General features: G+C 48.8%; 11 protein-coding genes across 11 annotated transcripts; 6 read left to right on the forward strand and 5 right to left on the reverse strand.

Annotated features, from left to right (window-relative positions):
• Nucleotides 1-23: 23 nt before the first annotated feature.
• DEU56DRAFT_786264 (glutathione S-transferase) lies at nt 24-1,182 on the reverse strand. The gene is made up of 7 exons (XM_041352361.1): nt 974-1,182; nt 675-924; nt 590-620; nt 484-534; nt 313-433; nt 201-258; nt 24-150 (listed from the first exon to the last, which is right to left on the reverse strand). Exons 1-7 carry the CDS (start codon nt 1,075-1,077, stop codon nt 91-93), a joined length of 675 nt encoding a protein of 224 aa, XP_041211596.1. The 5' UTR covers nt 1,078-1,182; the 3' UTR covers nt 24-90.
• A 188-nt stretch (nt 1,183-1,370) lies between these two features.
• Nucleotides 1,371-1,996, reverse strand: DEU56DRAFT_786268 (cytochrome c oxidase assembly protein PET191-domain-containing protein). Its single transcript, XM_041352362.1, has 2 exons — nt 1,696-1,996; nt 1,371-1,640 (listed from the first exon to the last, which is right to left on the reverse strand). The coding sequence occupies exons 1-2, from the start codon at nt 1,867-1,869 to the stop codon at nt 1,545-1,547; spliced, it is 270 nt and encodes an 89-aa protein (XP_041211597.1). The 5' UTR covers nt 1,870-1,996; the 3' UTR covers nt 1,371-1,544.
• A 30-nt stretch (nt 1,997-2,026) lies between these two features.
• DEU56DRAFT_731474 (uncharacterized protein) lies at nt 2,027-3,259 on the forward strand (the record flags this gene model as incomplete). The annotated part of the gene is made up of 4 exons (XM_041348217.1): nt 2,027-2,200; nt 2,262-2,628; nt 2,683-2,826; nt 2,874-3,259. The coding sequence occupies 4 exons, from the start codon at nt 2,027-2,029 to the stop codon at nt 3,257-3,259; spliced, it is 1,071 nt and encodes a 356-aa protein (XP_041211598.1).
• Nucleotides 3,260-3,336: 77 nt separating this feature from the next.
• DEU56DRAFT_870017 (4'-phosphopantetheinyl transferase superfamily) lies at nt 3,337-3,803 on the reverse strand (the record flags this gene model as incomplete). Its single annotated transcript, XM_041355595.1, has 2 exons — nt 3,337-3,553; nt 3,616-3,803. 2 exons carry the CDS (start codon nt 3,801-3,803, stop codon nt 3,337-3,339), a joined length of 405 nt encoding a protein of 134 aa, XP_041211599.1.
• A 1,394-nt stretch (nt 3,804-5,197) lies between these two features.
• DEU56DRAFT_154036 (WD40-repeat-containing domain protein) lies at nt 5,198-8,845 on the forward strand. Its single transcript, XM_041344797.1, has 15 exons — nt 5,198-5,454; nt 5,505-5,645; nt 5,692-5,824; nt 5,869-5,952; nt 5,999-6,063; nt 6,117-6,433; nt 6,497-6,937; nt 6,992-7,229; nt 7,277-7,340; nt 7,395-7,504; nt 7,558-7,795; nt 7,846-7,949; nt 7,999-8,114; nt 8,162-8,263; nt 8,317-8,845. Exons 1-15 carry the CDS (start codon nt 5,323-5,325, stop codon nt 8,444-8,446), a joined length of 2,415 nt encoding a protein of 804 aa, XP_041211600.1. The 5' UTR covers nt 5,198-5,322; the 3' UTR covers nt 8,447-8,845.
• A 100-nt stretch (nt 8,846-8,945) lies between these two features.
• On the reverse strand, nt 8,946-12,042 carry DEU56DRAFT_870019 (uncharacterized protein; the record flags this gene model as incomplete). The annotated part of the gene is made up of 6 exons (XM_041355596.1): nt 8,946-9,069; nt 9,119-9,152; nt 9,203-9,362; nt 9,418-10,516; nt 10,569-10,690; nt 10,750-12,042. The coding sequence occupies 6 exons, from the start codon at nt 12,040-12,042 to the stop codon at nt 8,946-8,948; spliced, it is 2,832 nt and encodes a 943-aa protein (XP_041211601.1).
• A 330-nt stretch (nt 12,043-12,372) lies between these two features.
• Nucleotides 12,373-13,669, reverse strand: DEU56DRAFT_978629 (uncharacterized protein). Its single transcript, XM_041359704.1, has 5 exons — nt 13,351-13,669; nt 13,145-13,297; nt 12,846-13,094; nt 12,677-12,795; nt 12,373-12,627 (listed from the first exon to the last, which is right to left on the reverse strand). Exons 1-5 carry the CDS (start codon nt 13,426-13,428, stop codon nt 12,528-12,530), a joined length of 699 nt encoding a protein of 232 aa, XP_041211602.1. The 5' UTR covers nt 13,429-13,669; the 3' UTR covers nt 12,373-12,527.
• Nucleotides 13,670-13,744: 75 nt separating this feature from the next.
• DEU56DRAFT_753640 (YwlC protein) lies at nt 13,745-15,741 on the forward strand (the record flags this gene model as incomplete). Its single annotated transcript, XM_041349730.1, has 4 exons — nt 13,745-13,801; nt 13,855-14,004; nt 14,058-14,170; nt 14,487-15,741. The coding sequence occupies 4 exons, from the start codon at nt 13,745-13,747 to the stop codon at nt 15,739-15,741; spliced, it is 1,575 nt and encodes a 524-aa protein (XP_041211603.1).
• An 865-nt stretch (nt 15,742-16,606) lies between these two features.
• Nucleotides 16,607-18,348, forward strand: DEU56DRAFT_786297 (uncharacterized protein). Its single transcript, XM_041352363.1, has 3 exons — nt 16,607-16,888; nt 16,945-17,837; nt 17,896-18,348. Exons 1-3 carry the CDS (start codon nt 16,876-16,878, stop codon nt 18,238-18,240), a joined length of 1,251 nt encoding a protein of 416 aa, XP_041211604.1. The 5' UTR covers nt 16,607-16,875; the 3' UTR covers nt 18,241-18,348.
• Nucleotides 18,349-18,559: 211 nt separating this feature from the next.
• Nucleotides 18,560-21,060, forward strand: DEU56DRAFT_154188 (P-loop containing nucleoside triphosphate hydrolase protein). Its single transcript, XM_041344799.1, has 8 exons — nt 18,560-18,604; nt 18,686-19,205; nt 19,257-19,380; nt 19,432-19,642; nt 19,697-19,887; nt 19,943-20,529; nt 20,589-20,677; nt 20,729-21,060. The coding sequence occupies exons 2-8, from the start codon at nt 18,749-18,751 to the stop codon at nt 20,801-20,803; spliced, it is 1,734 nt and encodes a 577-aa protein (XP_041211605.1). The 5' UTR covers nt 18,560-18,604; nt 18,686-18,748; the 3' UTR covers nt 20,804-21,060.
• Nucleotide 21,061: 1 nt separating this feature from the next.
• On the forward strand, nt 21,062-22,704 carry DEU56DRAFT_154178 (uncharacterized protein). The gene is made up of 4 exons (XM_041344798.1): nt 21,062-21,357; nt 21,419-22,163; nt 22,215-22,339; nt 22,392-22,704. The coding sequence occupies exons 1-4, from the start codon at nt 21,211-21,213 to the stop codon at nt 22,401-22,403; spliced, it is 1,029 nt and encodes a 342-aa protein (XP_041211606.1). The 5' UTR covers nt 21,062-21,210; the 3' UTR covers nt 22,404-22,704.
• Nucleotides 22,705-22,830: the final 126 nt, after the last annotated feature.

The raw sequence follows: 22,830 nt of genomic DNA on the forward strand, positions 1-22,830 counted from the left end.
AAGTCTGTACGCCACTGATGTCAAAGTCAATGAAGAACCTTTTTTTCATTTTGTGAAAACAACTAAGCGAGGACGATGACGAAGAGTATTCTAAGGGACAGCCATTCCAGCTTTCACAGTTTCTCTCTCCAGAAGCCGGTTGAGCCAAGCCTTGAAGTGAACGAATGAGCGTGTTTCACATCAAATGATGATGACTCTACCTTCAGGTTCGGGAAAGCATCCAGCGTCTCAACACCTGCACGATCGTGCAGCCTCACCCTGTTGCGTAACTCAATATCGAAGCAAAATATTTATCTGAATGAAAATGCGGACCATGGCATGACATTCACGTCCGCAACGCTCAGCTTCCCAGCTCCGGGACCCACGAGGTAGTCGCGGCCCTGGAGGCCGATATCGAGCACGCCGTAAAGACGGACAACTTCATCCCCATAACCTAAGGAAGGATGTCAGAACCAACGAAAATTAAGTCGAATCAGTACATACGCTTCTTGCCATAAGGCACGTCCTCAGGGGCATATTGCCGGAAGTGGTGCGCTGTAAGGTTGGACTGTTATTCGGGAGATATACATGAGGAGCCCACACAACATACATTGACCTTGCATGGGACCGACTCCTCCGTGCTGTTTTGTACGATCGTGAACGCGCGTCTCCAACTGCAAAACTAAATCACGTACGGCAAAGAAGATCCACTGCAACATCTGACTCTCCTCATCACTGCCGCTCTCGAACTTGAACTTCCCTTCCTTATCGTACTTCTGTATGAGATACAACAGGATTGCCGCACTCTCGAAGACGGGGAAGCCATTCGGTTGGGCAGCAGTGGGATGGGAGCGATCAACGAGCACAGGGATACGTCCGTTTGGATTCATCGCGATGAACCAAGGCTCTTTTTGGACGTTCGTAGCCAAGTTAATCTTCTCGACGCTATCAAAGTCTTATGAGCAACGGCATTGGGGTACGATGAAAGACCTACTCGTAATCAATGTTCCCGTAGGCTGCCTTGAGCTCTTCGAGCATGATCGACACCTTGTGGCCATTGGGGGTAGCTGCAGTATAGAGGACTAGAGGTTTCGACATATCGACTTGTTCGTTGCAAGGAGTCTGCGGAGGGAATGATTACTGTGAATTGAATCCAGTCCACAATGTCAATAAGTAGCCATCGTTATGGGAGAGGATGTTCAGCTGACACGCATCAGGTCCAAAATTAACCACTCGTGCGATTAGGCTCGCTAAGCACGACCTTGTCACAGAGTGTGTTGGACAAACTTCCGATTAGCTTAGAAAGACGGGTGAATGCGAGAGCAGAATAATTCGCAGTAGTGAATGCTTTCTTTGATTTTGAAAAAAAGTGCTACAACGACAACACATCTCCTATTGGATACCAGCAGAGAAACTGGAAACATAATTCTTTGAGGGGGATATTATGACATGGAAGAGGATACGCACTAGGACTGGAATTCTAAGGGAAAACAATGAGTCGCGGGTATCGCCATCGTTATAGAACTTGGTAGTGGTCAAAAGCTACAGCAAAGCCATCCGTCACGTCAGGATTCTGCAGGAGGTGCGGGACTCTTCTGCTGTCTCAGCTTCTCAGCATCCATTCCCACCGTGTTACCTCGAAACCGCGTCCTCATATCCAGCTTTTGCGGCCATCAGAACATGTTCTCGTGTATGTAACAGTTAACTGCCGCTCACCATATTGCGTTTGCACTCGAAAGTGGCCTTCCTAAGTAGCTGACATTGCTCCGGCAACTCATTACTGTGCTGCTTGAGACACTCCGAGGGGAGATGTCCTTGCTTTTGGACACAGTCGGAATTGAGAAGACATTCCTTGAGTGCTGTGAGGAGAGCGTCACAAGAGGAGGACATGATCGATTTCCCGCTATGAAACTAGACGCGACTTGATGTCGTGCAGCGTCTGAGTGATGTGATCAGAGGTCAAGTCAAAAATGACTTGATGGTTTGAGGAGAGCAAGAAACATAAATGATTTGTTTCAATCACGCGTAAACTTCTCATGCTCTCTTGATGCCGATACCACCATCACTCCGTACGCTTTTAAGAACAGTTCCGACACTAGCGCCTGTATCTAATCGCGCAGTCCTCTCTGTTTCTGGCTCACAAGCAACCGAGTTCCTCAACGGCTTACTAGCATGCAGTGTGCAGGGCAAGCAGACATATGGGGTGTTCTTACACGCTCAGGTGCGACTTAGCTTCGAGTGTCTGCCAGTATATAATGTAACCATGCAGTTCGTGGTCGTAGGGGCGCGTCTTGTATGATGCTTTCCTGTACAACTCTCCGACGCCTTCTCTTTCATCTCCTGGACCGACATATCTCATAGAATATGACCCTACTCCGTCTGAGGCCCCTACCCTCATGAGCTTGCTCAAGCGCTACGTCCTTCGCTCAAAGGTACGCATACGGGACGTGTCGGAGGAATGGGATGTTTGGGCTGCGTGGGGGTCAGAAGGTGCAAAAGAAACTAGGGAGTGGAACTGGGCTCGAAGCGGCGCTGTCGAGCCAGTTTGGCGGACGAGCGAATGGCCATGGGGAATTGAGAATGGTACCATACTTGACCAACGTGCTCCGGGGATGGGGAAGCGGATGCTTGTTCGCAAGAATGATACGCGTGAGCTTGTCTTTGGAGTGTCCCTTACATTGAGCTGGAGTTGATATTGTGCAGCTGCCGAAGCGTCTACACATGACTTGGCTGGTAAGGATGCATATTTGCTGCATCGGATTATGCACGGAGTTCCCGAGGGGAGCGTGGACATGCAGCCCATGCATGCATTTCCCATTGAATCGAATTTAGACGTGATGGGTGGACGTATGTTCTCGTTTTGTTTCATCTGATACTTATGCTGACACGCGCAGTGGACTTTCGGAAGGGATGCTATGTCGGTCAAGAGTTGACAGTGCGCACATATCACACGGGCGCAGTTCGGAAACGTATACTCCCAGTTCACATTTCGTCTCCTGCGTCATTGACACCATACATGTCGATTAAACCGTCCCTTTCATCAACTACAGAAAGCGCCGCGGTAAAAACACCCCGCCTACGCGGATCATCCACACTCCTGTCCACGATAGCTGCTCCGGGTATAGGATCAAGCGTCGGTTTGGCGTTGGTACGACTAGAACATTTGCGTCCTGGTATAGCATTGGTTACTGAGGAAAAGGAGGGACATTCGTGGAAGGTGGAGCCTTGGTGGGCGGATTGGTGGCCCGAGCAGCCTCCCGACGAAGCACACACAGCCTAACATAAGTTAGGATCATGGATGGAATTCTTTGTATTGTTTCAAGCTAGACACACCACTCTTGAAGGATAATAGACGTATCATGTCGACTCCGCGATAACCTGTGCGTAGATGTAGTCTCCGTCGTGGCTTACTGAGACGTGCAATTTATTCGCTGGTCCAACATCGTCGCGGACGGGATGGTAAACAAGCGTTGGTTTTGCGCCAGTGGCTCCATTGAATGACGAGTATGAGATCTCCTTCCAGGTAGGGCGGATGGGATACAAGGCTTTGTACGCAGCTTCTTTCACCGCCCATCTATACACATGTTCAAGTTGGATGAATGGTCTGGTAAGACGTAAGATGAGGATGAGACCCACCGCACGCCCAAAAACCGTACAGTCTTTTCGGTTTTGTCTTCTCCATGCTGTCCTGCGAGCAACTGGAATGTTCGTAATTCCTGGGAGCTTAAAATTCTCGTAGCAAAAGCTTCAGATCTCCTTCGATTCAATAGACTGATGAGACGCGGAAGGTGCAGGATATCGACACCAATGCCGAGGATGGGCATGTGAATGGATTGTCGATGAACTCTCCAGGGATAGTATGCGTTAAAGAAGGAATGTCGGATTGTGTGAACGAGTTTACAGTCCTTTCGGAAAGTCTTGACTCACGTGTTCGAAATGGTTCAAAAATAGTGAAAATGTCGAAAATTCATTTAAATCACTTTCGAGTTTTGTATGCCTCTGAACGGCTTCAAAAACATCATATTTCACAAGTTTCTCACTCAGACTCGTCATGGTCTACCAGAGGACCAGGTTTGATCGAAAAGAACGAGCCCTGTGCCTGCTTTTGGAGGAAGGATGGGACATCGAGCGCATTGCTGTTGCTCTCGGAGTATCGTCAAGAAGTATAGAGCGGTGGGAGGCAAATTATGATGAACATGGACGTATTAACCCTCCTACACCAATCATGGGTCGCCCTCGCTTGCTGGATCAAGTTATGACAGACGAGATCCACGAGCTGCTAGCCAAGGCCCAAAACCCTCTCACTGCTACTTGACGAGATCGGCGAATGGCTCGCCATATACCACGATCAGCCAATATCGACGACAAGCTCTCCACGAACACCTCAGGGACCTTGGTCTCACCTGCAAACGCTTGAGAAGGGTCGCGGTCGAACGTGATGATGGTTTCCGAGCTGATTGGTTGCACAACATGACAACCAACTATACAGCTGAGCAGCTTGTGTTCGTGGACGAGTCAAGCAAAGATGACCGCACCACACTCCCTAGATATGGTTGGTCACTCAGTGGACAAGCCCCCTTTGACAGTGTCCGCTTGAACAGGGCATTCGATACAGCGTGCTGCCGGCTCTCACCATTGACGACTATATGAATGTCCGAGTCGTTGAGGGATCTATAGACGGCGCAGAGTTCTACGATTTCGTTGTCAACGACATAGCAAGTATATCCTTTTCAGCGTCTGAATCATCAATAGATTCATCATCAGAGTGTTGTGAATGAGAGGCATCCTCCTCATCGGAGCATTCAGTTACTGTATTAGACATAATCTAATGTTCAAAAGAATGACAGATATGCTTTTCTGCTCGACTTTGAAGGAGGGTTTGCTGAATTTTCGATTTATTTGAATTTTCAACATTTCTACTATTTTTGAACCATTTCGAACACGTGAGTCAAGACTTTCCGAAAGGACTGTACTGGGCAGATCATAGACTCAAAATCAGAACTACCAAGTCGAAGCCAGCGGCCCTAGCTTATAGGGTTCTGTCAGATGAGGAAATAGATGCGTTCGGGCTCAGCGACATGTGTATGTGGTAGTATGTATCAAAGAGGATATCATTGAACGAATGCGCGACTCGGCCCGGGACTCACTACATCAGTGACTAGGACTTCAAGTTGCTCCTACCATCTGCGTCGGAGTCAACGATCATCAAGGACAGCCGAATAAACGTAGCTGCAAAGCTCGTACTCAAACCTATAGCGCATCCCGAGATTGTGTGATCAATCTGCGCATTCTCCGAAATACTAATTAAATCTAAAAGTTTTAAGCCCTACTGCGATATCAGCGATGTCCGAGTCATCCGTTAGCACGGCATATATCTCAGCATCTACCAATCGCTTCAACCATGCTGCAGATGCCTCCACCTCATCTCTGATTGCCTGTGGATCAGGCAAATCAATCGCTCTGTGGAACACTCAAGTGAGTGTGTTGTCATAACTTGCATGACGCGCCTGACGATCTCATCAAAGGACACAGATGGCAAAGGTGTCTTCCAGACACTGCCCGGTCACCAGGGCCTAGTAACCTGCGTTCGTTTTGTGGCTTCGGACACGTTTGCTAGTGCGGATGACAAGGGGACAGTCCGCTACTGGAGATTATTTGGGACAGAGGTACGTCAATCTGCCTCCTATGTGAATGTCCCTACAATATTTATAGTGGAGGACCACCGTGAGCATGCAAGCTCACCAACAACCCATCTCTGTACTTCGCACGTTCGACAAAATCCTGCTTACCGGAAGTTCAGACTCTTCCATCAAAATCTGGGAGGTGCAACGCGGTGATGTCAATGGTAAACCTCTCATTCAGCGTAGTGAATCATGCTAATTGTGACAGATGAGGTGAAGGAGCTCCAAACCATCTCTCTTCAAGGGTATTATCCTTTGTCCCTAGCACTCGCATTTCTGCCATCTTCTGAAGGTGAGGAACTCAGTATCCCGATGAATAGGTACTTACTTTGGCGAAGCGATAATACTTGCTATTGGCGGAACCGACCGCAAAGTTCACATCTGGACGCGCTCTGACGGACCAGTGGGTTTAACATATTTCAGCTAGGCTTCAAATACTCATTCTTTTCTTTTAAGTTTATTCGTTCAGTCACCCTGTCTGGACATGAAGACTGGATACGTGCACTGGCATTCCGAGCTCCATCAACTCCAAATGATCCTCTCGTGCTCGCCTCAGGCTCACAAGACGGAACCATCCGACTTTGGAATGTGGAATCCTTCATTAAAATGCAGGCCCAGTCACAGACTCATACAAAAGACTCGGGAGACGATCTCAGTGACGATCTCCTGGACGCATTTGAAGCTTCACTAGGAGATCTGGGTGCAGACGCAGAGGAGGGCGGCAGACAGATTTCACTTAAACGGCATATTCTTACCGTCAAATCGAGTTCTGGGTGCGTTAATTTTGTAATAAAAAATGGTGAATCAAGTTGCTGATTGGATTTATAACGGGTTAGGACGCAACAATACTCTATCACATTCGATGCTCTCCTGATCGGCCACGAGGCAGGAGTTACGTCGCTTTCTTGGTCTCCTTCGAATATGACACTGCTATCTACGTCAACGGACTCCTCTCTCATCCTATGGGCCCCTAGCTCGATCGTCTCCACTGCATATTCTTCATCGACATCATCTATCTGGATTAATATACAACGCTTCGGTGACGTGGGAGGTCAACGTCTCGGCGGCTTTATTGGAGGTCTTTGGTCCAACAATGGCACCGAAGCCATGGCATGGGGTTGGAGTGGAGGCTGGCGACGGTGGCGTCGCATCGCAAGTGATAGCCACGGTGGAACAGCTGGCGAGGAGTGGGAAGAGGTCGGTGCGATCAGCGGCCACAGCGGTGCAGTAAAGGGCCTCGACTGGAGCCCAAAAGGAGAATATCTGGTATCTGTGGGGTAAGGGTAGTTTGATATCAATTTGTGTTCTAACTCCTAACTGCGCACTGTTAGGCTGGACCAGACAACGCGCATTCATGGTGCTATTACATCCTCTGCCCCTGAGCAGAGCGTTTGGCATGAGCTGTCACGCCCTCAGGTACATGGCTATGACCTAATGGGTGCAGCATGGCTCGGTCCTTGGACTTTTGCGAGCGTTGCCGATGAGAAGGTCGCACGAGTATTTGAAGCTCCACGAAATTTCGTCGAGGAGGTTCGGGTACTGGAAGTAAAGGATCTAGCCGAGAGCGATGTAAGGACCACTCCCTGTTATATTTCAGTGCTTCTGAGAAAACAAAGGGTGATAGACCGGCGACGGCTAGTGTGCCTCCTCTTGGGCTGTCGAACAAGGCTGTCGGTGATGGTATGTCATGATATGCGTGGTATTTGCTGTTTGATAGACCACCTTCCATTCAAGCACCTTCAGAACTGGACATAAGCAGACCTCGCAGGCGCCCTTTTGAGGGAGAGCTGGCGTCCATCACCCTCTGGCCCGAAATAGAAAAAGTCTTTGGGCATGGGTATGAGGTCAGCCAATCTGTGCTTCTTGGATGAAATGAGACTGAGATAATTATTCTTAGTCAATCACAATTTCAGCTTCTAACTCGCTTGGCCTTCTTGCGACTGCTTGCCGTGCAACCTCACCGCAGCATGCCGTTGTTCGCGTGTACACCACAGCTGGCTACCAGCCATTTGGTGCCCCTCTCGAAGGTCATAGCCTGACAGTCACACGCATAGCATTCAGCCCACCAGACGATAAGTATGTCCTCACTGTAAGTCGTGATCGAACGTGGAGGCTATTCGAGAAGAAAGAAAATGGTATGAGGCTATACATTCCCGTTGACCAGAATGATGACGATGGTTACTAGGTTATTTGCCCATAGCCGCAGATAAATCTCACGGAAGAATCATATGGGATTGCGCATGGAGCTGCGAAGGCGACCTTTTTGCTACCGCGTCTCGCGATAAGACCGTAAGCGTCTTTGATTCCGGAGAAAGATTCTTGATAGACCGTCCATCAGGTAAAAATATGGAAGCAGGACTCGGACTCTGCTCGATGGGGAGCCATCACGACAATGAAATTTGAAGAAGCAGCAACCGCTGTCGCTTTTTGTTCTGCCGGTGCTGATGCGCAAAAGTAAGTAAAATCCTTCTGTATCTCACGTCGATGACAACTCCCTCCAGACGCTGGCTTGCGGTTGGATTAGAGACAGGAGAGATTAAGATATATTCGAACTTGATGTCCACACCAGGTCAGTGGACACCAGTGTTGACCATCAACTCAAAGTAAGTGGTCATGACTTGCAAAAGGTATTCGGATTTCGCTCATGATTTGAAAGTTTGGCACATGTTGATCAGATCAACCACTTGGCATGGAGAGCAACTGACAACCCATCGAGGAAGCAGCTGGCGTCCTGCAGCGAAGATGGTACACTGAAAGTATTGATTGTCCAATTTGAAGTAGATTAAAGTACGTTGATAGACACACTAAGCTCCACAGTAGAAAATCGACATAGAGAATGGACATAAAACACAGTAAGCCGATTCGCAAGGAAAACGTAGTGAAGACAAGAATGAAAAGACTGCTATACAGTGGTCAGTGTCGAGAAGACTGGATACCAAGTAGTGATGGAAACAGTGTCAGTACGGAAACATCTGAGTTGATAACGCTAAAGGAATGCCATATATAGGGGTATAAAACAGAATTGCGCCATGGCAGGGCACCTGCCTGGGTAAGTGATACGTTAGCAGGTATAACAACACATCGGAAAGTGACTAAAGCAGGGCCCGTGAAAATAGAGATACATGAACGCCAAGCGCGTGTTTAGATGATATCGCGAAGACTCAGTGGGACTTCAGGCTGTCGAAAGTAAGTTAGGTTCTGGTTGCGACTTTCGATAGGAACACATACACATTTAATTCTAGATTGAAAAGAAGGACCCGTCAATCGTCAATACTAGGCAGAAAATCAAAGTACATACTTGTAAAAACATTCAATAGAGCGAAGCATTTCGACATCACCCCCAGTCGCAGTGACAAAGTTCACTACAACGCCAGCACGTGCATAATTGGAAGCAATGGCTGGAGCAACGCTGTAATATAGGTGAGTGTGTGTTTGACGCAGATGACGGCTCGGCCTACCGATGCGCGTATTCTTCTACAGCTTTGGGAAGGTCTAACAAAAAGTTGCAGCATCAATTCGGACTATAGCAGCCAGTTACTTACCATAGTTGATGATCAAAGGAACGTGGGACACTTCTGGGGTCTTCACCTGCACATCATTCACGACCAACACTTTGGTCACAGGCTCTCTCATCATGACTGAAGCTGAACTTTTGAACTTGTTCAGCGCCGCTAACTTTGTGCCTGCGTTCATGTCGCCGTGCTAGAAGGAAATCAGTTTTTAAGTATCGAGCAAAAAGAAGGCTTCTGGCACTAACAAGAGGGACGGCTTCCAGCCCACGGCTAGCAAGCTTGTGGACAACCGAATCCAAAGATGTCATGCCACCGACATGCACGATCGCCTGGCTGACCTCGACGTCATCAAAAATATCAGCCAACGCGTCAAGCTTCCACTCGCGAGCTTGTGCACTTTCAGCGCTCGATGCCCCGCGGCCAGAACCAATGATGCCATGTCCACCACCCGGTGCAGCAGGATTAGTTGTATCTGATCTCACACCAGCGGTGAAAGCAAGATATAGGTAGAATTGCCTAAGACCGCGAGACCCTTGCGCGGACTCGGTGCTGGTGACATTTCCATCACGGCGGACTAGAACGCGCACAGGTTCCTTGAGCTGGATAGCCGTGGCTAGATTGAGAACGTCCTGCGGCACAGTGTTGGAAAACAGTGCAGTCTGTCGTTCAATAACGTTCGAGGAGCCGGTAGTATCATTCGGAGGGGATGGGGGAATAGCAGAAAACCTGCGTCCTGTGTTAGAAGTCGCCAAACCAGGGTGGCTGTTTGCATCAAAGGAACTGAAAGAAGGTTGGGGCGGGGCAGAAGCAGAGTTCGGCGTTACATTCCCAACAGGGCGAGACCTTGGCGGAGGAAGAAGCTTCACTATGTTGAAGACGAACTCGTGTAAGTTGCGGGCAATCAGTTGATCAACCTCATCAAGAACGAGGAAGCGGACTTCAGATCCGACGAGACCTCCAGAGGCAGTGAAGAGTGCATGTAGCTTCTGCGGAGTACCACAAATGATGTGGGGCATGTTCTGCTGCAGGAGGCGGAGCTCCTGGCTGAGGTCACTAGGCGAAGTCGATGTACCTACGCCTAGCGCAGATCTAATACCAATCGGACCCCCGAGGTCACGAATCATACGCTGAGCCTGTGTAGCTTGGTCGACCGTGGTAGATATCATGATTACTAGAGGTCCCCTGGTAGGGGGGCGTCCAGCAGTGTTCACCACAGCTACCTGAATAGCGGGTATGACATATGCTGCAATCCGCTCTTGGGTGGGTGGAGCTTGCGCAATAATGTCTGCGCCACGCAGAAGAAAGGGAAGCGCGCGTTGCTGAATCTTGTTGGGAGGGCCGACACTAGTAACATGATGGTTAACATAATAACTGGTCCCAGTGGATTACTACTAACCCAAATTTGCTGAGAGAACGAAGCAAATCTGGCGCAAGATTCAACTGTTCCCACTTGGAAACCATGGAACCGTTATCACGACCTGAGCTACCAGACACCTCATTGCCCTGTGCATCAATCATCTAACAATCATCAAGCAGGTTAGTCGATTCGATGTCACTCAAGAGACTGGACCACGCACGCCTACAGATTCGCGCCGCATCATGCTCCCAGTGACAGAACGACGTTTGTCCCGTGGGGGTTCGAGTCGTCCCAAACTACCGAGAGTCTCGCTCCGCATGGGAAGATCAAGCGTTCCCGCCGACCAAGTGCGCATCGGGGGATTGGGAGCGCGTGGTGATGGTCGCATATCTGGTCTGTTCGGTATACCATGACCAAGGGCAGTAGGGTTAGACCCCATGCCGTGGGGGAAAGCTTGGTTTGGAGCCATGTCCTGCATTTGCGGGGTAGAGCGTCCCATCTGGGCAGGAAGAAGGCCCGTGGTAGCATTCTGAATATGCTGCTGTGTTTGAAGAGCCAACAATTGCCCAACGGACGTGGTCAACGTGTTCAGGCGTTGAGATATCTGTGTAATATCATCCCCAGGAGGTGATTGATTTGGAGCAATGTTTGCACTGAATGAGGCCCTCGGGATATTGACCGCCGGTGTCGACGCGCCAGAAGCGGGTGCGAAAGGATTTTGGAATTCAGGTTGAGCGCTGTTGGAAGAGGTGACAGTGCTCAGGGTCCTCTCAATGAGGATGTTGACTTTACGATGTATGTCGCTGATATCACGCTGGATTTCGCGTGTGTTGTACTCGCAACGCTGAAGCCGGTCTAAGAGGTCACGTATGAGTGGAGAAGCTTTGAGTTGTGCCTCCAGATTATGATGAAAATCAGCACTGGAGGCAAGTTGACTGCCCGAGTCCAAAGATGAGACCGGAGACGATGAGGGGAATGGTCCACTGATGTTGAATGATGAAGAACGTAATGTGGTATTCATAATGTTGACCGGAGGTGTTACATTGCGATTCCGGGATTGCTGCACGAGAGCCGAGATAAATGGAGACGAATCGCCCAGAGTGTGCATGCCTTCATCATGGGTATTTGGATTGGGGGTATCATCTGCTTCTGGGAGGGACTCTAAGCTCCCAACCTTGCTCATGTCTCGCGCACGAAACATATGCTGCCTCTCAGGCTCAACCTGATGGAGATATGGAGGTCTATCGCCGTGCGGGGGCGACAGCTGGAAGCGGGCGTCTGGGAGAGAATCGAGCGCTCCAGTGTGCTCCAATAATCGGGGTGGACTTGGGGACGACTTCAAAGACCTGCGATCAGCGGAACAAGCTGATTGAGAGGACGCAGACGCTCCATCTTGCTCCCGAAGTGTGGGAACCCCAAATCTGAACCCAGTGGTCCCATCTTCTTCAATATTTCGCATACTGCCAGGGAAGAAGGGCATCGAGGTCGGGTTCAGAGTTGCGCCTCTCGCCATGGCAGTGACTAGCTCCAACGAACGGTGAACAAACGAAGGGCAGCACTTGTAGCGTAGGAAGGTTTTAGTTTGGCACTAGAAGCATTGAGCCGATCTCACCTCAGGATCTGAAGAAATGTCTTGTCAACCCGATTCCATATAGGCAGTACAAAGGAGAAAGCCAAGAAAAATACCTGCAACTGGCCAGTTGACGCAGTAGCAGGTACTTGATTGAAGCAAATGTTTCCAGAGGCGTTGCCAAAGGTCCAACGCTTTATAAAGCTCACAAATCCGGCCGAAGGCGTGGTAACTGAAGGATGCTCATTCATTCACTTATCAAACCTATACAATGTGTCAATGCCTTACATTCAGGGCGTCTCATCGCCAACCATAATACATGTTGTGTATTGGCATGTTGGGCATACGGCATAGGTACATTGGAAGCCAAGACAGCGTGAAAGAAACAAAAAATGGCGACATCATTGAAACAAAGGTACATGGAAGAGTCAAAAGAGGGGCAAAGGGAAAGAAAAGCCAAAGATCTTCCCGCGCGGGTGTTTGTCTCCGGGAGTTTCTAATAAAATGGTGGGTTGGAGCTTCAGAGTCCTAGGTCAAGTTAGAAATGAAATTACACGTCAGCAATGGTTGTTCATACCTAATTGCGCTTTGGCGGGCACGCCTCGCATCAGCAAATCCATTACGAGCTCGATATTGTTCAAGACGCTGCTGGACCTTTTCAAATACTTCTGGAAGATCACCAGCGCTGCGAGTGACCTGGATTACAGTTTTGAGTTGCATTCTGAAAACACGTCCAAGCGACATACCACAAGTTCCGTAGATTGATCGCCTAATTGAAGACGAGACCCATTGAGGTCCAAAGCTTTATTGCCAGCTGATGCGTCAATAAATGTGATCATAGCGTACTGCCTAACAGAATATTGGGCAATATATGCTGGATCTGGGCGACCAATCGTCATTGCCAGACCACCGCTGCAGCGAATCTCAACAGAGAGAATTTTGCCACAGTGGCTGAAGTATTCTTCAATAGTGCCTTCGTCGACTGTTTTGCCGAGCTTGCATTGAAGTCAGGTTCCGTAACGTATTGGTTTTCATGGTCACTTACATTGCCAACAAATATGTGCATAGGCTCGCGTCGTCGTTGTTTGTGATGCTTCTTGATAGCATCGACAACGCGTTGGTTCTGTTTCTGCGCTCGCGCAGGATTGATGCGCGTCGGCTTGGCGTCATTTCTCCGCGAGCTTGTTACTTTTTTAGACTACGGCAACAGCTTGAGTGGAATGTTAGGAGAAATAACAGTATGTCACTAACCTTGGGCATGGATTTTGCCTCTGAGTTGTGAGCAGGAGTGTCATCAGAGTTTATGCTATGGCAGTGGTAAAGCATCATGATGGCTTATGTGTGAATGAATCTAAGGTCTTGAAGTTTATGGGTTTTGGCGTTCGTCTGAGAGCTGGCAGTTGAGTGTCAGATCGAGCAGCCTTTTAAATGTATTGAGAGACGGAATGGGGCTCAAGCAAGTTAATTTCCACAACATTATGGACGGGAGCCTGTGTCAGTGGCTTGAAGCATAAACAATGAGAGTTTAGCCTCAGGCTGAGTTTGTGGACTTGAATTGAATGGCGGATTGATCGTCCAAAAAAGGAAAACAGCTTTTTGGGTGTCACGCTTTTCCACCGAAGCTTTGAACGTTTGCTTAGACTCAATGGTTGCACATCATACACATGTCTATCGAAAGGTAGTCCGGGAGATAGCCAAAGCGGTATGTCGCCACTCTTCTGACTTGTGCTGCTTGTGACTTTTCAGTGATGTCAGACCGTCAAACCTCGGTCAGCTCGGAACAAAGACATTGCTTCAAACTTCCGAGCCCTATTCGCACAGAGTGGACCACCCGAAGATGCGCAACGTTTTCAACACGAAATGCAGAATGCCTTGACTTTCCTGCGATCCCAGCGGGAATATAAGGTGAGCGATCTAGTTGCACGCAGGGTATTACATACCAATTGACTTGTGGTTAGGCTTTATTGGAGAGATACAACCCATTGATCGACCTAACGGGAGAAGAACGAATAGAAGCGACCGCACGACGAGTCGGGCTGAACATGCCCAAGCTGCATGATTCCCGGGACACGTAATGACACACCATTAGCATTCAGGTCAAATTCCGTTTACCAAGAGCGGTGACTCGGTCAGGCGTAGTATATTATAGTGCCTGAGGATACTAAGTCACGGAAGATTTTGAGTGCTAGTTAGTGAGATGGCATTCATCATGAGGGACTTGAGCTCGTAGCCTATGCAAGTTGTAATACATGCATGTTTACAATCGATTTGCTTAAGATTTGCCTATCAAGTAAATTTGCCCGATCGGGTTCCGGACTTCCATCAATTGCAACTGACTCGGTCTGCAACTTCTGTGTATTGTGCTACATAATGAATGTTTTGAAAAGGTACCTCCTCAAGTTTTCGCTGAAAAAGTCTTCGCAGATTCAGGGCACGATGGCGGCGGCGACACAGGTGCTTGCATGCGATTCTACATCCATCGCATTTCCTTCAGATGACCAGGTGGCGATAAGCTCACCTGAAACTCTCGCAGCCTTGCGTACCGCAGCGTCCTGCCTTAAAGATCTCCTTCCAGTCGCTTTTCCAACAGAAACCGTCTATGGGCTGGGTGCTATCGCTCTAAACGCGACCGCAGCCCTTAAGATATTCTCGACCAAAGGCCGGCCAGCTGACAACCCTCTCATCGTACATGTGTCCTCGCGGCGTATGCTACAGACTTTACTTCCACAAAATTATGCACTCTCGCGTTCTTACGAGTTGCTCATGGAGCACTTTTGGCCCGGACCCCTCACGCTACTTTTCCCCTGCGACCACAGTTTAATACCCGACATCATTACTGCTGGCCAGTCAACTGTCGCAATCAGAATCCCATCACATCCAGTAGCACGAGCACTCATCGCTGTCACTGATGCACCGCTCGCAGCTCCAAGTGCCAACTCCTCTGGAAAACCTAGTCCCACCCGCGCAGAGCACGTGTTGAATGACTTGAATGGCAAAATTACACTCATTCTAGACGGTGGGCCATGTGAAGTTGGTCTAGAAAGTACGGTGGTAGATGGTCTACATGAAGATGGAAATATCCGCATCCTGCGACCCGGCGGGATCACAGTAGAAGACATCAAACGAGTGCTCGTTAATGGCTTCTCTGATGTTGATACACCAATACCCCAGGTCCTTGTCCATCGTCGTGATTTTCATGACGACGCATTGGAACAGGCGCCCACTACACCTGGCATGAAATACCGCCATTATTCCCCCTCAGTACCAGTGACGCTGATGCACATATCCGGTGCTCCCCTTGGAATAGAACCTCTTAGCACCTCTGCTTTTTTGGAGGATCTCAAGCGTTCGATGCCACATTCTTCTGACACTCTCCGCGTCGGGTTATTGATGCCGTCGGATTCTATTTTGATGAAATCCCTCATCAGCGATACGTCTATTCAGTGGCATGAATTTCCTCTCGGGCTGTTTTCGGAGCCGGCGATTATTGCAAGGCGGCTATTTGATGGTCTCTTGACGTTAGAAAGGGAAGGAGTAGACTTGATATTAGTTGAAGAAATTCCAGAAGAAAAGGAGGGCCTGGCAATCATGAACCGGGTTAAGAAAGCGGCTGGAAGCTCGCAATGGATCACTATTCCCTAGAAATCGCACGTAGGTGTTACTGTCTCTGTCATGTATCTTTTGCTCACAGCCCGCTGCAGGAATGTTGTCGTGTTTACATTGCTCATAATTATAATGACACTAGAGATATAATTAAAAGCCAACGTTCTTCACTTTCCATCAGCCGGAATCTCAGGCATGACTTGTGACCTTATCTCAAACAACATGCATGATGCGATAACGCATGGAACTGTGACGGAACCGGTAGGTAAGCCCGTACCCGTAACTCAAATCGATGGCATTGACAGAAACAGCACACAGAAACGGATGTTGTCTCCGAATAGACCTACAATGTGCACGCAGTCATTGTCGATCTTGCCCGTGTTCGGGAGCTTTCGGAGATCGGCGACACATGCTGCAGAGATATATTTCTGGTACTGAGTGTAACATCAGGGTCAGACGGCATCATTCTCCGTATAGCGGTGCTTGCGCTCCATCGCTGCTCGCACGCCACGCTTCTCTTGCCACGTTTCCGCAGTTTCATGCCTCGTGCCATATCTCATGTACACGAGGCACTACGTTTTTGGTGAGCCAGATCGCATTACTTATAGAACGATGTGACTCAGTGTAAAAAATCACACGTGGTTTTTTCTATCGTCTACTCGATGGATGAAAGCCTGGTGAGACATTGCTAATCAAAATGTTGGGACAGCTCTTACCCTTGTGATTTAATCGCTACAATTTTATGGAGGCTCCTGGATGCGTTGGCCGTCCCTCGGTGATACAGCATTTTTGCAAATTTGGCAGTATGGCACCGAAAAACATTGCCTGTTGGGCAACGTGTTCTACAATTGCAACGTGCTCTCGCGCGCTTCCGAAGTTGCTCTGTCTCGACCACGTGACATTAGCCTCGCGCCTTCTTTCAAACTGATTGAACCCAGTGATATTCCCCTCCTCGCACCGTTCCCTTTGTATTTCTCGTCCCCCCCTTCAGGTGAGCTCCCGACGCCTGGCAGGCCATGTAGTCGGACTATCTCCAGTCCTCCTTTATAACGCTGAGCGCAGCGCATATAAGAGTGGTGATAGTACTTAACCTCACAGCGTTCATTACTCTCAACTGGCATTGAGATCCTCTTAGCTGCACAGAGGCAACATTTTTTTTATAAATCTAATAAAATGGATTATAACGGTCAGTCTTCCCTCGTGTGGTCCTCGTGCTGGGCCGAGCTGACTATGGGTTGCCAGTTTCTAACGGCAGGCACATGATCGGCCCTTATCCCGTTGATATGGGTCCTAGTCTTCTCTATCCACAGCACTTCTTGTTTTCGCAGTCCCCCGCTTTCAGCGATACCTCTCTTCCTCTGGATGATTTGTATCGTTCCCAATCAGCACCTCCGTGCCTGGAGCAAGGAAACAATCTTTTCAACTCTCCCCTTTCCATTCCTCCGTTATTTCCTAATTACGACGTGTTCCCACTGGCTCCCTCGGCACATGGTGGCATTCATTCTTCGACAAAGGAACATATCCCTCGTCCACCGAATGCATTCATGCTCTACCGTTCACACATGCTCAAGAGCCGGGGTAACGCTGACCCTGAGAAGCGTCAGCAGAATCTCAGCCGCATTGCAGGGCAGCTTTGGAGAGATATGAGCAAAGAAGACAGAGCTGTATGGCATAAGAAGGCAGCGGAAGTCCAAGCCGCTCATTATGCGAAGTATCCTGGCTACAAATTCAAGCCCAACCGCAAGAGCGCTAAGTCGGCCAAGACTCTTCAAAGCGGCGGTTATTATTTGAAGCCCACTGAACAGCTTTGCACGGAATCATCCATAGGCCCAGTACGACGTGCTCGCTCGACCAGGATCCGCCCCCAGGGTGTTACGCGTGAGGATTTCCTTGGTGCTTTAGACACGCAGTTTCCATCGCCTTTCTCGTCCTCGTCTGGGCTCTCCCCTCTACGTTGTCCACCATTCATTCCAGCGTTCTCTTTACCTGATGGTACATGTGGTAACGAGCAGCCGAACACCATTCTGCCTAGTCCTCAGTGTACGAATGCACTTGGCTTGAAATTGAATTCATCACAGCCTCCTACGCCAGGACTCGCTGAAATGCTCTCCGATTTGGCACTTGATCTCGATGCTGTACGTTCCGGTGCTCCTTTACGTTTGCTTTTATCTGATCTTCATTTGATCCAAATAGACGCCAACTGCAGCAACTTTCCAACGCAAAGGTGACATACCAATGTCGGATGCTTCTCTGTCCCAAGATGACATATTCCTTGGACTGGAGCAACTTCGTCTTCCCCATAATCCAACGGATTATGACATCAATCGTCTGTCACCGCCACCTCATGGATCGGTAGGATATCAGCCTTCAGCCCAAGGCTATTCGTGTTCGGACGCTTTTAGTGGGGCTCCATCATGCGCCTCTGATTCAATTTTCTCCGAGTTTAGGTACGCTCTTTCAATGCCACTTGACCATGAAAGTAACGAGTGGAACAATACCTCGTGGATGGTTGACTTGGATAAGAACTTAAATAATTAACGTTTTCTCATGACCGTCACGTCCCTTTGTATCCTTACTCTTAATCGCTGTATTTCGTAGTATACCAACGTTTGGCACTGTATCAATAGAAGTTTCTTTCATTCTGACGCTTGATTTCAATCCAGAGGTCCAATTGTGACTCTTGGCATCGTATGTTTTACCGTTAGTATGACAACGGCGGGAGCACCCATTGCAGCCTCCAGGCCCTAAGGCCCCCAACCTCTCCGCGTTCCGTTATTGCCTCCCGTCCCTGAGGTCCCCGACTGTGGGAACACACGTCCAGCGCTCGATCTACACTCAAAAAGGGTAGACCGAGCGCTGGGCGTCGACTCTTGCGTTGTCAACTTGTTGCGCCTGGTAAATTGTAATGGCTGAAAGCAAATTAAGCACGTGACTATCGCGTGACTAACTCCAGAGTCATCACTAACTTACTAAGCTACGCCAGATCAATTGAGGTGAGGCGTAAAAGAAGTCAGCCGCGCCGTCCAGGGAAATCCTAAGCAATTCGATGAAACACGGACCAACTCTTACTGCAGATGAGCTGCTGAAATTGCAAGAAGGACGTCCGACGAAACGGCCGAGGACGACATCTACTTTCAAAACTTTTGCAACAGAGGATTTCGACCAATCATCTGCTTCGCATTCTTCCTCTGAGGACGTAGAATCTGAGGATATAATAGAAGACTCAGATGCTGAGGAGCCCCGAGATCAGTCGTCGAGCGAGGATGAGCACCATGAGCCCTCATATAAGCCTCCCTCTGTATTCGAGGACCAAGGACGAGTGAAGTTATCTATCACCCGAGAACTCAATGCGAAGGACAAACATTCCTCGTCTGCTCTTGTGCCCCCCGCAGGATCATTTACTGATATGGGTGTGGTGCCTCCTCTCGAAGCTGCTCTTGCGCGTATATCTATACGAGCTCCGACAGAGATTCAAGCTGCCTGTATTCCTCCCCTGCTTGCAGGTATGTCTTACAACAATTTTATACTCGAATCAACTTGTAACCTGCTTTTAGGGAGAGATTGCATTGGAAACGCAAAGACAGGCTCTGGGAAGACTATAGCATTTGCAATCCCAATCTTGCAGAAGTTATCTGAGGATCCATATGGGATATTTGCGCTGGTACTGACACCTACAAGGTTCGTTTACTCGCTTCTTTGTTGATTTGCGCATTATAAAACCTCTACCAGGGAATTGGCATTTCAGATATCTGAACAATTTGCAGTGCTTGGTTCTGCAATAGGCGTCCGGACGTCTGTCATTGTTGGTGGCATGGACATGATGACACAAGCTTTAGAACTCAGCGGCCACCCACATGTTGTAGTAGCCACTCCTGGGCGTATTGTTGACCACTTGCGGAGTAGTAACGGCGAATGGGATTTGTCTCGTGTTAAGTTTCTCGTCAGTGGAACTTCTGTGCAAGGTTGTGCAGGCACTCATGTCGAGCTAAAACAGGTATTGGATGAAGCGGATCGCCTTCTTACTTCGACTTTTTCCCCTGAACTCAAATATTTGTTCGAGACTCTCCCAAGCGATCGGCAAACTTGTCTTTTCACTGCTACCCTGACGCAAGCAATTGAGTCCTTAGTTGAAGCCCCGCCGAGACCTGGGAAGGTGAAACCCTTTGTCCATAGAACACTATCAACGTAAGGTGTACCTCGTGTACGATGCCAGAAAGTGGTTCTGATACATTTTCAACAGTGTCGAAACGGTCGCGACACTGAAGCAACATTACGTCCTGGTTCCTTCGCATGTCCGGGAGCCTTATCTTTACCATCTACTTTGCAACCCTCCGGAAAGCGTCGCATCACTCCGGAGGGCACCCCCAGAACCAATCAAATTGGGAAAACCCCGAGGAAATTCAAGATACCGGGGAAAGACCAGAGAGTCGCGAAAACCTGATCCGGACGAGGATATACCCTTACAACCACCACCTACCATCATTTTCTGCACAAAGCCTCGGACAGTTGCTTATCTTACTTATCTGCTTCAGACTTTGTCCATTCGCAGCACCGCGCTACATTCAAGATTGACACAACGCGAACGGTTGACGTCCTTATCACTTTTTCGGTCCTCTTTTATTCCAGTCCTTGTCTCAACAGATGTTGGCGCCCGTGGTTTGGACATTGAGGACGTGGCGATGGTAATCAACTGGGACCTGCCAAATGAGCCCGAAGAATACACTCACCGAGTGGGCAGAACTGCACGTGCAGGTAAAGGGGGTGTTGCCATTAGTTTTGTGACAGAAAAGGATGAGGAGCGGGTATCGAAAATAGAAGGACGCATCGGTGCGTCATTCCACTCTTGCACCGCAATGATTATCAGAGTTGCTCACTACTCATGTTAGGCATCCAATTAGAGGCGATGACCATGCCAGAAAATAAGGTTTTAGAAAAATTGAATGCCGTATCGACAGCGAAAAGGGTGGCAAATATGGTGCGAATTTTAAAGACAGCGCACTTGTTATTTCTTATGCGGGCCCCTCAGGAATTGCATGATTCGAACTTTGGCCAACGGGAAGAAATACACAAATTAAAGTCCAAGAGAAAAGTGGAGACATAATTGATTGCGTTCGTCAGTTACTTATGTATTTAACGATGACAACGGGTGCATTTCTCGGTCAAAGTCCCAAGCTGCGTCCGTAACGTGTTTCTCACTCCACGGCAACCTGGTGTGCACTAGACGCTGGTCTCGTCACCAATATTTAACGTTCTGGAAAGCGGGGTTGAAAAGAAAGTTAGGGACCGGAAGAACCCGATTATGGTAGTTCGCTCTCGATCGCCAATATCAAACTCAGCGAACCTATAATAGCGTCTTTAGAATTCCCGAACTGCAGCCCCCCTTTCTCTTCATACTTTATACGAGCTCGCCATCGCCCGCGTACTGTACTAATATCGGCATTTGACCACCATTATTTTAATTCATCCCCTTTCAAATCCCTGCATCCAGTTTGATCACCTGAGGCAGTTATGAGTACTTGCACGGAGAACACAGACTGGGACTTCGTCTTGCAGTTCGTTTCAGAGCCTTTGGAGATGGAATTTTCTCATGTACCTGAAAGGCCCGTCGCGGAACGCTCACATTCGGCGGTACCTGTGCAGGTGCCAACACCTCCCGTGCGTAGTTTTGACTGCAAGGATGATGTCAGGCGGGTATTGACCACTATGACTTGTAAAGGATTCGTTTACCTCGTCTCCGGTTGATCCCCCAGCCGAAGAAGATACACTTGTCTCTGTTTCCACGACATTCTTTCCCGGAGCACACATCCACTCACACCCACCAGATGTTGTGCTTCTGTCGTCCGACTCTGTATTCTTTTATGTCCACACACAGGTTCTGCTCGGGGTTTCTGAAAATAATTTTGACGGTCTGCTACCACCTTCGTCCAAAGCGACAGCTGGACAATTAGGCCCAGTCTTGATGGTCCCGGAATCTTCCACCATTCTCAATATCGTACTTCACGCCGTATACGACATGGCATGTTCCCATTATTCCCCTTCATTCGAGTCCCTTTCAGAAGCATTGTCAGCGCTAGCAACTTATGGAGTTTCTGTCAAGCGCCATATTGGCCCTACTACTGCCCTGCATTCGCTGCTTCTCTCGCATGCTCCTCTTTACCCCTTGGAACTCTATACGCTGGCTGCTTCACACGATCTCTATGACCTCGCCGTTCCAACGTCATCTCACTTGCTCTCCTTCTCCCTGGCGTCCTTGACAGATGAGATGGCTGACAGAATTGGCGCTATCTATTTGAAACGACTATTTTTTCTCCACTTTGGCCGCGCAGACGCTTTGAAACGTCTCCTCCTACCACCACCTCACCCACACGCCCCCACCAATGACTGCGACTTCACCGAGCAGAAGAGGCTCACAAGAGCCTGGGCTCTTGCTTCTGCATACCTCGCTTGGGATGTCAGACCAGGTATGTTTCATACCTGATCAACAACACTATTTTAATTGTAGTTAAATCCAGACTTGTCCACAAACGCGATTGAGTCTGCTTTGGCACCTTTAGGTGATCAGCTATCATGCGATCTCTGTCGAAAAACACTTCGAGATCGGCTGAGGACGTTAATTATACAATGGTCGGCAGTCAAGGTACGCACACTGTACAGGGTCTCGTACCTTCCCGCTGATATCGGAACTGCAGAGGACTATCTAAATTGTGAAACGACATCATGCGGAAGAGATATCTCCCACCCTGGACGAACATACCCCAGGAAATGCGCGCACGCACTTCTTCAGTCCTCATTCTTCATTCTTTCAAAAGACTGTATCACTTATCCCTTTCATTTCACTGCATTAATTGTGTAACACACTGCTTACTTCCTGTATATCAACTGGAATTGTTCACTCTGGTGAACAGTCTGCCTCGAGTCCATCATACACGACCTGTACTCATTAGCAGCCCCTCCTTCCGTAAATAGTATCCTCTGTTTCCACTCACGACTCCACGAGTTTAACTTTGTACTCCATGTGGCCCACACACGCATAGCATAACCGATGGGTAATAACATCACGATTCGAAACTTGGGGACAGATCGGGGTAAAGGCAGTGAGATAGGTATGCAACCTTGTACAATGAATCG

This window comes from Suillus clintonianus, assembly GCF_016758775.1.
Source record: "Suillus clintonianus strain FC179 chromosome Unknown DEU56scaffold_15, whole genome shotgun sequence".
In the NCBI taxonomy this organism is placed as follows: domain Eukaryota; kingdom Fungi; phylum Basidiomycota; class Agaricomycetes; order Boletales; family Suillaceae; genus Suillus; species Suillus clintonianus.

What these genes read in the sequence shown, in the direction of transcription:
- DEU56DRAFT_786297 (XM_041352363.1), top strand. An exon ending in TGGCACTTGATCTCGATGCT is followed by an intron (nt 17,838 to 17,895) that starts GTACGTTCCGGT and finishes TGATCCAAATAG; the next exon opens with ACGCCAACTGCAGCAACTTT.
- DEU56DRAFT_154178 (XM_041344798.1), top strand. Translation starts at nt 21,211, where the DNA reads ATGAGTACTTGCACGGAGAACACAGACTGGGACTTCGTCTTGCAGTTC. An exon ending in TGCAGGTGCCAACACCTCCC is followed by an intron (nt 21,358 to 21,418) that starts GTGCGTAGTTTT and finishes TGACTTGTAAAG; the next exon opens with GATTCGTTTACCTCGTCTCC. An exon ending in CGCTTGGGATGTCAGACCAG is followed by an intron (nt 22,164 to 22,214) that starts GTATGTTTCATA and finishes AGTTAAATCCAG; the next exon opens with ACTTGTCCACAAACGCGATT.
- DEU56DRAFT_154188 (XM_041344799.1), top strand. Translation starts at nt 18,749, where the DNA reads ATGAAACACGGACCAACTCTTACTGCAGATGAGCTGCTGAAATTGCAA. An exon ending in CTGGTACTGACACCTACAAG is followed by an intron (nt 19,381 to 19,431) that starts GTTCGTTTACTC and finishes AACCTCTACCAG; the next exon opens with GGAATTGGCATTTCAGATAT. An exon ending in TGTCTCGTGTTAAGTTTCTC is followed by an intron (nt 19,643 to 19,696) that starts GTCAGTGGAACT and finishes GAGCTAAAACAG; the next exon opens with GTATTGGATGAAGCGGATCG.
- DEU56DRAFT_154036 (XM_041344797.1), top strand. Translation starts at nt 5,323, where the DNA reads ATGTCCGAGTCATCCGTTAGCACGGCATATATCTCAGCATCTACCAAT. An exon ending in GCAACGCGGTGATGTCAATG is followed by an intron (nt 5,825 to 5,868) that starts GTAAACCTCTCA and finishes TAATTGTGACAG; the next exon opens with ATGAGGTGAAGGAGCTCCAA. An exon ending in ATTCGAGAAGAAAGAAAATG is followed by an intron (nt 7,796 to 7,845) that starts GTATGAGGCTAT and finishes GATGGTTACTAG; the next exon opens with GTTATTTGCCCATAGCCGCA.
- DEU56DRAFT_978629 (XM_041359704.1), bottom strand. Translation starts at nt 13,428, where the DNA reads ATGATGCTTTACCACTGCCATAGCATAAACTCTGATGACACTCCTGCT. An exon ending in ATCAATCTACGGAACTTGTG is followed by an intron (nt 12,796 to 12,845) that starts GTATGTCGCTTG and finishes ACTGTAATCCAG; the next exon opens with GTCACTCGCAGCGCTGGTGA. An exon ending in GCCCGCCAAAGCGCAATTAG is followed by an intron (nt 12,628 to 12,676) that starts GTATGAACAACC and finishes AACTTGACCTAG; the next exon opens with GACTCTGAAGCTCCAACCCA.
- DEU56DRAFT_786268 (XM_041352362.1), bottom strand. Translation starts at nt 1,869, where the DNA reads ATGTCCTCCTCTTGTGACGCTCTCCTCACAGCACTCAAGGAATGTCTT. An exon ending in TCGAGTGCAAACGCAATATG is followed by an intron (nt 1,641 to 1,695) that starts GTGAGCGGCAGT and finishes TGGCCGCAAAAG; the next exon opens with CTGGATATGAGGACGCGGTT.
- DEU56DRAFT_786264 (XM_041352361.1), bottom strand. Translation starts at nt 1,077, where the DNA reads ATGTCGAAACCTCTAGTCCTCTATACTGCAGCTACCCCCAATGGCCAC. An exon ending in TGCAGTGGATCTTCTTTGCC is followed by an intron (nt 621 to 674) that starts GTACGTGATTTA and finishes CGTACAAAACAG; the next exon opens with CACGGAGGAGTCGGTCCCAT. An exon ending in ATGCTTTCCCGAACCTGAAG is followed by an intron (nt 151 to 200) that starts GTAGAGTCATCA and finishes GTTCACTTCAAG; the next exon opens with GCTTGGCTCAACCGGCTTCT.